The following is an 11,276-nucleotide window of genomic DNA, read 5'->3' on the forward strand; positions in this document are numbered from 1 at the left end:
AGGGAGGCAGAGAAAGCGAAAATGTGACAGCTTGCAACAAAAGGAGACAGGTTGCAGCTGGCAGAGACAAAAGGAGACAGTTAGGTAGATTATCTAAAGGAGACACCCTCTGCGCCTCATAAGTGCGCATGCATCCCTCGTGGCATTAACGGGACAGCAAGGCCTGCTGTAGCTGTACAGGTGGTTATTAAAAGAGTGACACAAGCTGCGCCTGCTGCTGCAGCAGCTACGCTTGCTGCTGCTGCTGCAGCTGCTACTTTCGCTGTGGTTTCTGCTGCTCCTGCAGCAGATCGGCATGCTCGTTGCACATGTTGCGCAACAGTTCCGCTGCTGTGATTGGTTCCCAGCCTACAACAAAGAGTACGGGGAGACAAACTGTTTGCTGCTCCTCTTGCTGGCGCATTCGCGCTGCTGCTGCTGGTGTTGCTGCTGACCGAGAAGCAGCAGCAGCAGAAGGGGGGCGACGCTGTTTGTAGCGGAGGCAGACAGGGCGTATTAATCCCTCCGCCTTGATTCTTTTTATACGTTTTGTGTTAATTATCCCCCCGTCTTGTCCTTTATTAAACCTGAGGAGACACCCTGCTGCTGCGTTGCATGCAGCGCAGCACAAAGCGCCAAACACCAGATGCCCTGCACTGCTGCTGTTGCTGTTGAGCAGGAGGTCTCTGTGCTGGCGCTGCTGCTGCTTGTGCTGCTGCTGCTGCTCATCTCTCTGCGCAAGCATCAACGCTGCAGCACACTCCTCAAGTGTCTCCATATCGGATACAGTGCCGAGACACCCGAGGTGCCGAAGCAAGCTAAGCGCTGCTGCGTTCTGCAGCAGCAGCAGCAGCAGCCGCCCCGTGCTGCTCTCCTCAAGGGCCACTAATATGCCTAGCTGCAGGCCCAACAATTTGTGGTTCCCCTCGGTGTCTTGCTGTTGGACAGCCCCACAGCTACAGCTGCCGCCGCAGATGCTCCTGCCGGTGCTCCTGCTGCTGCCGCCGCCGGTACTGGTATTACTGCTGCTGGTGCTGCTGGTGTTGCTGGTGCTGGGGGCGGTTAGGCAGCGGCGACACACCCAAGACAGGTGCACCGCCATCAGCTCTTCTATTGACCCCGACACCCAACTGCATGCAGAGGTGTTAATAAGGTGGGGTTGTTTTTTATAGTAAGGAAAAGAAGAGACAGAAGGGGCATTGTGCCCCTTTGTCTCCCCTTTCCTGTCTCTCTTGTCCCTTTGGAGACAGCTCTCCCGGCCGCCTCCGCTTGCTGCATGTCGCGTGTCTCTGCATGCGCGCCGCGAAGCAGGAACTGTCTCCTCGCACAAGGGGACACTTCTACCCCCAAGAGAAGAAGCAGACACGGGAGGTTCCATGCCAATAGAAAACAAAGGAGACAGCTGCAGGCTCAGAGGCAAATTCGAATGAGCCCCATCTGCTCTTGTGCCTTTTCTGGGCGACACGTCAGCGCAGCAGCAGCAACTGCTACTGTTGCAGCGATGACGAGTGGCTGCAAACGCATAGGACGGAGTTTGAGGGTCTCTACTGCTGGCTGCAGCACCAGCCGCTGCATGCGCCTCTGCTGTCTCCCATAAACTTAGAGGAAGGCCTCCTGGGGCTGCTGCATAGCGGTGCCGCAGCTGCTGCAGCACCGGATGCGGACACGCAGCAGCAGTAGCATCCACACGAGGCGAGTAGGAGGTGGCTGCAGAAGAAGTGTCTCCTCCCCCTAAGGAAACAGAAGAGACAGTTGCTGCTCCTTGCAGCTCCTGTTGCGAGGGTAGACACCGCAGCGCCAAGGCAGCAGAACTGAAGCCCACACATTTAACTTCAGTAGCTGGGATCGCTTCCAAAAGCAACTCCCCAAAGGCCGCCGTTGCATGCTGCTGCTCTTGCTGCTGCAGAGCGCCAGTGGGGTGCTGCTGTGGGGGCCCAGGGGGGGCCCCACAGCACTTAAGAGAGGGCAAAGGGCCCATAGACACAGCATTTGCAAGTGCTATGGACAGAAGCAGCTGCTGGCGAGTCAAGGAGACAGTAGAGGGTATAGGAGCAGTGCAGCGCATGCAATGAGCAGCAATTGATCTGCCAAGTAGACCCCCTCCCACTGTCTCCTCAATTGCTGCTGCCCACATCCTGCATAATGGAGACACCCAACTGCCGAGTCCCTCCCCAGGCAAGGGCCCCAGACAGTGTTTCTCCTCCTCCCCCGCTGCCGCTCCCGTTGCTGCTGCTGCTGCTGCTCGTGGCTTCCCGCGGATGCGTCTTGGGGGAGGAGGCCACGGGGGAGCTGTAGAAAGGACAAGGAGACAGGGCCCCACATCTATTTGCATGCCTACCTGCAGCACATCAAATCTCCCTGGGGAGACACCGGGGGGGACCCACAGATCAATGAATCCGCCGTCTGCTTTTGTGGGGCCGCTCTTCCTTAAGAGGGGGTCATGTGCTCCAGAAGGAGGCCCCCGTCTTGCAACGCCAAACGAAGGGCACCCAGCCAGCCTAAGCAGCAGCAACGCAACACACAGAAACAGCAGCAGCACAGCAGCAACATCTGCCGCAGGAGATAAAATACACGCCAGGATAAGCAATTGCCACACACACAAACAATTTAAAGGAATGCCTGCCTGCCTGCCTGCTGCTGCGCCTGCTGCTGCTGCTTTTCCTGCTGCTGCCGTTGCTGATCGTAAGGAGGCTGCACAGCTTACTGAAGCAAAACAAAAGGGTCAGCTATGTAACGTACCTTACAACTAGCCATGTACAGCGGCGGGTGGCCTCATCCCCTAACAGTTCCCATGAACGTTTGCTCTTGCTGCCTGCTGTTGCTGCAGCAGAAGCGGTAGCACCACCTGTAGCGGCTCGCATTGGCAGCATCACCAGGTCCACGACAGTGAGGCCTTTGAGGAATACGCGCTGTCTCCTCGACGACGACAGAGGGAGACAGCCTTGTGGAGATAACTGCAACGGGGAACGGATCCCTGGGGGAGTGGGGCCCCACAGCCATGTTGCTGCAGCTGCCATCAGCTGCAGCAGGGAGTCGAACGATCCCCGTGTCTCCTCCTCAGCAGATCGATGACACTCAAGAGCCCAACACCCCAACACAGACAAACACCGCAGACACCGTGAGGTAGGGAGACAAACTCCCGTTTCGCCAGCATTTGCAGCAGCAGCAGCTCCTGCTGCTGCTACTGCTGCTGTAGTTGCTGCTTGTACTGCGTGTCCTGCAGCAGATGTTGCGAGATCGCAGAAGCACAGAGGCGTGCGGAGACGACGTGCCAGCACCAGAGGAGCTTCTGCTGCTGCTGGGCTTGCTGCTGTTGCTTCATGCGGCCTCCCGCTGGTGGAGGTGTCGTCTCCTGTAGATGGAGGTAGAGGGGCCCCCAGAGGAGGGACCCCATTTAAAGAGAGACAGGGGCCTCTGCTGCGGTTAGGGGGCCCCATGAACTGTGTTGCTTCCTCGAGCGAATGCCAACGATGGAAAACAAAGGAGGAGACAGGTGGCAGCCAATCTGAGGAGACAGTCTCCTCCCGCATTCGTTTCTTGTTTGCCTGCTGCTGCTGCTGCTGCTGCTGCTCCTCCTCCTCCTCCTCCTCCTCCTCCTGCATGCGTGGGGTGCATGCGGTCCAGCTGCGTCGCTGCATGCGCTCTAAGATCGGTTCTGCGAGGGCGTCTGTGAATGTGTGTGGGGTCGGGAGTTGACGATCCCAGGGATAATGCAATTCTTCTTCTGCTGCAGCAGCTGCAGATACACTCGACGTTGCTTCAAGTGCATCTGCAGCAGCTGCAGCAGGCAGCACCCTATAGAAGGCAAGACGCTGCAGCGCAGCAAACTGCCAGGGAGACACATGAAAAGTCACCTCCCGCCCAGGGCCCCTGCAGCGGCAGGTGGGGGCCCCTACACTTGCAGCAGTAGGACTCGTGGGGGGCCCCTGCCGCTGCTTCTTGCAGCAGCAGACGTGTGTGGGGGCCCCTGTTGAAGGGACACAGGGGCTCCCGAGAGGGGAGAAGACGCTCCCCTGGATAAGACAGATACACTCGGGAGAGACACTTGACGGGGCCCCCCCTTTGGGGGCCCCCTGAGGCCCTTTTGCTTTGCTTTTAGTTGACAGTACGACACAGCATTTGCTTCTAAGGAAGAAGAAGAAGCAGCCGGAGGAGACAGCAGCAGGGAAAAAACTCTTAGTGTCTCTTTCTTTATCTAAAAAGGATAAAGGAGACACAGGAGACTGACGAGGAGACACAAAAAAAGACTGAGGAGACACCCCATTCTCCGTTACACAGTGAGTTATGTGGGTTACTTTAACTGCTGCAGCAGAACAAATAATTAAAGAAATAAAACCAAACAAAGGAGACACACTGAGGAACGAGGAGCAGCATGCTGCTGTTGCTGGTGCAGCGGGAATAACACCAGATGCCAACCCACACTGCTGCTGCTGCTCCTGCTCCTGCTGCTGATGCTGCTGGTGATGCTGACGCCGCTGGAGAGGTCCCGATCCAGCCTTCTTGCTAGTCCTGCTGCTGCTGCTGCTGGTGGAGGTGTCTCGTGTTCCTGTCTCCACAGCCGCAGCAGCAGGCGCATTAATCCCCTTGTTTTGCTGCACCTTTGCTGCTGCTGCTGCTAAGGAGGTGGAGAGACACTCGGCTGTGGGAATGGCATTGAAGGAGACAGCAGCAACAAAGCAGCAACGATCAAGGGAGACACAAAGAGACCGAGCACCAGGTGGTGCTGCTGCTGCTGCTGGCAGCAACTCCCGCAGCAAACACGAGGAGACACTTGAAGAGACAGCATGGGGGCAGCTCGGCAGCAGCAGCACAGGTATTGTCAAGGATTGGTCAGACAGCAGCAGCAAATTGCCGCATAGACTAAACTGGCTAGTACCCACAGTATACCTGCTGCTGTTGCTGCTGGTGCTGCTGCTGCGGCTTCGAACACCAGCAGCTGCAGCAGCAGCAGGGGGCAGGGGGATCCCGTAGTTGAGGAACCCCACAACCCCACACACATCTTCTGCTGCCAGTAGAGCAGCACAATCGACTGCATTGAGGGCAGTACAGCTAATGGGTGGCAAGGCGTGCATGCGTTGCTGCTGCTGCTGCACCTGCTGATGCTGCAACTGCTGACGCTGCACCTGCTGCTGCAGCTCCCTCTGGTGGTGGCGTGGCCTGCGGTGCGGACACTGCTGAGTTGTTGCGGCTACAGCAGCTGAAGATATCGGAGCTGTGAGTCTGGGTGGGTGCAGCCGTTTCTGCTGCTGCTGCTGCTGCTGCTCCGGCTGCTGCTGCTGCTTCTGGAGCTTTCCTACGGGGAGGAAACGAGCGTTGCTGTCTTGAGGTTGGGCTTCTGAAAGGGACGACCACTCGATCAAACGATGCAGCGGGACGTCTCCACCAGCAGCAGCATCTGCAGCAGCAGCATCTGCAGCAGCGGCAGTTGCAGGCGAAGCAGGAACACTGAGGGAGTAAGTCTTGCTCAAATTTGCTGCTGCTGCTGATGTTGCTGCTGCTTCATCTGCTGCTGCGCATGCAAAGGTGGTTGTGGTGGCAGCCCCAAAGAACGGGGGTCTCGGTGTGGGGTCAATACTGCTGCTGTAGTCCTGTGGCACCTGCAGAGACACCCGAGCTTCCTGGCGCTGTAGCAGCAGCAGCCACCGCAGCACATCAGCACAGAGACGCCTGGAGGAGACACAAGAAGACCCTCCTGCCATACAGCAGCTGGCAGCTGAAGGCAATCCAGTAGCACCAGCAGCAGGTGCTGCTGCTGCTCCGTGCAGAGATAAACACCTCAGACACCTGCTGCTACTGCCGCCGCTGCAGCAGCAGCAGCAGCAGCAAGTGCCCCCTTCATACGCGAAGGGATCTACGGGGACGATTACTAAGGGTCTCCGCAGGTGTACAAGGGATGGCACCTGCGCTAGGTGGGCAGCAGCAGCAGCAAATGAATTGAGGGTTACTGCAGCAACAGCAGCAGGCAAGTTGCCGCTGCCATGGCTCTGTAGTGATCCATCATGAGGACTGCTGCTGCTGCTGCTGCTGCAATTGCTGCTGCTGCTGCTGCGCAAACTGGAGCTACAAGAAACGGACCAGCCTGCTGCTGCTGCCAAATATCGGAAGGCTTTTGCTGCAGCAATAGCAGCAGTTTGCTGCAGCAGCTGCAGCACAAGATGTTGAGCGTCTATTAGCAGCCAGTAGGAGACAGAGGTCTGAGCTTCCTTTACTGCTGCTGCTATGCCTATAGTCTTGTGCACCCTTACCACGCTATCATTGCTGCTGTTGCTGCTGCTGCCGTTGCTCCTGCTGCTGCCGTTGCTGCTGCTGCTGCGGAGGTGGCAGAGACAATCCTCCTCTTCAGGTGTCAGCGGCCTCCAAGGGCCCCACACCTCCGACGCCTTGGGGCGACGCCCTGTTAGGGCGCAGCAACCAATGAAGGGCTGCAGGAGAGTAAGAGGAGAAGCACACCACGAACCTGCTCCAGGTGCTGCAGCTGTTGCTGCTGCTGCTGTTTCTTCTCCTGCGTCTGCCGCGGTGCTTGCTGCAGCTGTTGTGGCGGCACCAGCGCTGCTACGTGCCACTAAAGCTGACCAACGGAGTGCAGCAGCAGCAGCAGCAGCAGCAGCAACAGATGCATGCGTAGGCCCTTCATAGACCCCATGGAGACAGCCGAATTTTTCAGCAATCCAGGAGGGACTAAATTTTAAATTTATTTCTTCTGCTGTCTTTGCATGCCGCCAACAGAGGAAGCTTAGCAGCAGGGGACTCCTGCGGAGACTTTCTCCTCTTTCCATGCCTGCTGCTCCTGCTGTTGCTCTTGCTGCGGCTGTTGCTACTGCTGTTGCTGCTGCTGCTGCTGTTGATGCTGCTGCTGCTGCTGCTGGATACGATGCTTTTGCCCCTTCAGCACCTTGGTTTTGCAGCAACAACGGCCAGTTTAGATGCCGTAAACTACTGCAGGAGCAGCAAGCGCAGCACATGATCCTGCTTCTGCTGTTGTTGCTGCTGCTTGCCCCCTCTGCTGCAGCTGTCTCTCCACTTGCAGCAGCCATGAGCAGCCGCGAGAGGAAGCTGCTGTCGTCTATGCAGAGGTGCTGGGGGCCCCCCCGTACTGACGCCGCAGGGGGCCCCAACACCACCACGCTGCTACTGCTGCTGGAGATGAGCGCTACAGGCAAAGGCCCTTCGGCAGCAGCAGCAGCAGCAGCAGCAGACGGTGCGGTGTCTCTTTGGGGGAATTGCCGATCTTTAACTTCAGCGGGGGCCCACGGGGAGTACCCCACCTTCTGTTCCTCTGTATCCTTTGCTGCTGTTGCTGCTGCTTTTGCTGCTGCTGCCGCTGAAGTTGCTCCAGCGCATCTTGCTGCTCGCTGCAGGATATCCTTGCCGCTGCAGCCAACACGTCTCCATGCGACGTGCTGCTGCAGCAGCAGCACGGATGCCCCAACACCACCCGTGAACCCCCTGCTCTCTGTGCTGCTGCAGAGACACCAGGGAAAAGGCTGCCACTGCAGCAAACCTTCTAACAGACCAAACCTGCTGGTGCTGCTGCTGCTGCTCGTCATCCGGCCTTCAAAAGAGACAGGAGACCCCATATTCTCTCTCCGAAGGCCTCCTCTGCTGCACTGCTGCCCCAGATAGTGCAGCAGCGAAGCACCCCACAAGTCCGTACCCCCTATACAACTGCTGCTGCTGCTGCTGCTGGTGCTGTGGGCAGCAAGTAGGACAGCAGCAGCATACGGACCCTCCTCACCGTGCCTAGACAGCAGCGGGAGCAGCCACGGCAAGCGACCGTCGCACATCAATGAAGGCCCGACCCCCCCTAGCAGCTGCTGCAGCAGTGGCAGCAGGGGACTCTGCTGCTGCCATCCATTCTTACCAGATGTCTCCTCAGTACTTTGCTGCAACGTGTCTACTTGCTGCTGCTGCTGCTGCTGCGCTACTTTCAAGGCTGCATCGAGCTCTGACATTTGCCATTGTGCAATAGAAACTGCTGGCCCGGCAACTAGACGCCACTGTTGCTCCCCCTCCTGCTGCTGTTGCTCGGGTTGCTGTTCCTCGTGCTGCTGCAGCTGCTTTTTGCTGCGCATGCGCTGTAGCCGCAGACCCGCTATGCATGCGACTCTACCGGGCATCAAGCATAGACGTCCAACTGCTGCAGCAGATCCAACGAAAAAGATGAGGCCGCCTGTAGGGCAGCAGCAACAGCAGCAGATATTGCTGCTCGTGGTGGTGGTGGTGCTGCTGCTGCAACGACTGCTGCTGCATCGACTGCTGGTACTACATGCGCTGCCGGTAGCGGCACTGGTAAAGCAGTGGCTGCTACTGCTGTTGGTGCTGCTGTTGCCGGTGCTGCAGCTGCTGCAGTGCCGCGCATGTGTGTGACGGTCTACGGTGCTGTTGCACAGGCGGCGGAGGGTCGGTATATAGGGGGGCGCCGCAGAGTTAACGTCCTGTGGCTGCAGGGGCCCCCCAATGAGGGGGCAAGCCAAGCGAGCCACGCAGCAAGGAGCAGCAGCAGCAGCAGCAGAAGCAGCAGCAGCAGCAGGACCTGTCTCCCTCGAACTTAATATGGGGGAGACAGACACCACACGCCCATACACCACAAAACACTTCCTTGAAGAGCCCCGCGCAACCTCTGCAGGCAGCAGCGGCAGCGTGCCCTGCTGCTGCTGCTGCTGCTCCACGTGGAGGCCCCCATAGGGGCCTCCACATGCTGCTTCAGCAGGGCAACTGTCGTTCCGATGCTGCTGCGGGCTACTGCTCTCCTCCGCAGCAGCAGAGCTGTTGATTTGCGTTCTAACAGCTGTTTGTGTTTCCAGTGTCTCTGCTGCTGCTGCTATTGATGCTGCCTCTGCTGCTGCTGCAGCATCTGCTGCTGCAGAGGCTGCTGCTGCTGCTGCCTGTGTTGCTGCTTGCTCTTCCTCAGACGAACTCGTAGAGCAGAGATTGGGCTGTACAGACACCCAATGCGGTCTCCCCAGATGCGGTGTCCCTTCGGGGCCCCGCGCTGTACTGTTGCTGTTTGGGGGCCCCCCCGAGGGCCCCCTTACAGCCCACTTGTATGCGAACGCTGCGGTTGCTGCTGGTTGTGCTGCAGGTGCTGTTGTTGGTGCTGACCGGCTCTCGCGGCCAGCAGCAGCAGCTGCTGCAGCAGCAGATGCTAAAGGCTCGGCTATCGTCAGTGGCGGTGTGGCTGTAGCCTCCGGTGCAGTTGTCTGCTGCAACAGCGGAGCTGCAACTTGTTGCTGCTGCTGCAGCGGCAGCAGCACAGCAGAGGCAGCAGTTAACCCCACACATCCTGGCAAGATATGCAGCAGCACTGTCTCCTTACTGTCTCTGTCTCCCTTTTCTCTCCTTCTGTCCCAATTTGGGGGGCCCCTACACCCCTGAGACTGTAGGGCCCCCCTGCTGACCCGGCTACCACATGGGGACTTTGTACTAGACCTATGGTTTGCTGCAGGGCCCCCCTGCTGCAGCAGCAGCAGGTTGGGCGGCTCCCCACTCTCCTCACCTGCTTTGGGGGGGGGCCCCGAGACCCTGTTGATGCCTGCTGTGGGGATGTACCGCCACTGTCTAACGGCGAGGAGACAGGGGCCCCCAGGGGCCCCCTCCGACACCAAGCGACCACAAAGGGTACTGGACCGATGGTGCCCCGTATCCCTGCTGCTGTTGCTACCCCCAATGGGCCCCCAAGAGATTTGGGGGCCCCTGTCTCTAATGAGTTCAAGAGACACAAAGGCACTGCTGCTAAAGGAGCCCCATATTGTGCATGCAATTGCGTATATAGGGCAAGGCTCTCCCCGTTGCTGCTGTTGCTGCTGCTGTTGCTGCTGCTGCTGCTGCGGCTGTGCTGCTGTTAAACCGCCCGTGATGATCGCTGCATCAGCAAAGAGCAGCGAACCGCCGCCCTCATCGGGAACACGCAGCAGACACCCCAGGAGCACGGGCCCGCTGCTGCTGCTGCTGCTGCTGCTGCCGCTGCGGCTGCTGTGTAGCCACAGTGGCATCTCCCACCTCTCCTGCAGCAGCAGCTTCTTCACTCCTATGAATGCAGCAGCAGCAGCAGCAGCAGCGGCAACCGGGCTAGGTTGCTGCTGCAGCTGCGGCTGCGAAAGCCGTTCGATCCCCAGCAGCAGCAGCCCCCCACATATTTGCTGCAGCAGCACGCATCTGTCCCACTGTCTCCCTTCACCAGGAGAACCAGCAGCAGCAGCAGCAGCAACAACAACAACATTGTCAATAGCAGCAGCAGCAGAGCACATATGCCTGCGTAAATCTTCCTCATCAGCAGCAGCAACGGTAGACAAGTGTGCAGACACCGCAGCACCTGCATCTCTCAATAGTTTTGCTGCTGCAGCAACAGCAGCAGCAGCAGCAGTCCCCTGCTGCCTCCTGCTGGAGAGAAGGAGGGAGCCCCCACATATAATATCTTCCTTTAGGTCAAGATACTGCTGCGCTGCAGCAGCAGCAGCATGCAGCACCTGCTGTACGTACACCCCAAACCCCAAGACATCTTTGGCCTTAGAGAAGGGGGAGATATAGGGGCCCCCAATGGAGACACAACAAGGGGGGAGAAGTGCTGCTGTTGCTGCTGTTGCTGCTGCTGTTGCAGATGTTGCTGCTGCTGCTTTAGACTCTGCTGCAGGTGCAGTCGAGGGGCTGCAGCTGCTGCTGCTGCAGTTGCTGCTGTAGCAGGCACGAGGGGCTAACCCAGCACCCAGTAGGTCGTTAGATGCAACGATTTCTTCTTCCCTGCATCTTCTTTTATAGGGTCTAATTGCTGCATCAGGGGCCCCCAAGGCAGGAGTGGGGCCCCTAACGGCGCTATGGTTGACTGCTGCATGCGGCTCATCCCCCCGTCTGCTGCTGCTCCTGCTGCTGCTTCTGCTGCTATTAATCCCGCTGCTGCTACTAATCCCGCTTCTGCTGCTCAGCACAGAGGGGCCCCCTGTCGGGGCCCCCTGGCAGCTCCTCCCTGATGTTTGCTGCTGCTGCTTCCTCTCCTCCCGTGCCATAGGTTAGGTGACACCACAGCAGCAGTAGCTGCAGGAGCAGCAGCTGCTGCTGCCGTGAGCAAGGGCCCTGCTTCCCAAGAAGCAGCAGCAGCAGCAGTAGCAGCAGCAGCAGCAGAAAGTACAACAGCAGACCCTGACCTTCGGCTGGTCTCTAGTACAGGGGGTCCATTATGAGGGAAGACTGAATGGCCATCAACTCTCTCTAAAGGTCTTCATAGAGGGAGGTGGGCCCCTCTGCAGCGGTGGGGGCCCCCTGGCACCGGTGGGGGGCCCCTTATGGTGACCTCTGGGGCCCCT

General features: G+C 58.6%; 1 protein-coding gene across 1 annotated transcript; it reads right to left on the reverse strand.

Moving 5' to 3' along the window:
* Positions 1 to 253: 253 nt before the first annotated feature.
* On the reverse strand, positions 254 to 10,979 carry EMWEY_00014850 (hypothetical protein; the record flags this gene model as incomplete). The annotated part of the gene is made up of 5 exons (XM_013479470.1): positions 254 to 2,477; positions 2,719 to 3,774; positions 4,396 to 4,618; positions 4,856 to 5,646; positions 6,055 to 10,979. 5 exons carry the CDS (start codon positions 10,977 to 10,979, stop codon positions 254 to 256), a joined length of 9,219 nt encoding a protein of 3,072 aa, XP_013334924.1.
* Between the last annotated feature and the right edge of the window lie 297 nt (positions 10,980 to 11,276).

The sequence above is a fragment of the Eimeria maxima genome, genomic scaffold (assembly GCF_000499605.1).
Source record: "Eimeria maxima Weybridge genomic scaffold, Emw_scaff116, whole genome shotgun sequence".
Lineage (NCBI taxonomy): Eukaryota > Apicomplexa > Conoidasida > Eucoccidiorida > Eimeriidae > Eimeria > Eimeria maxima.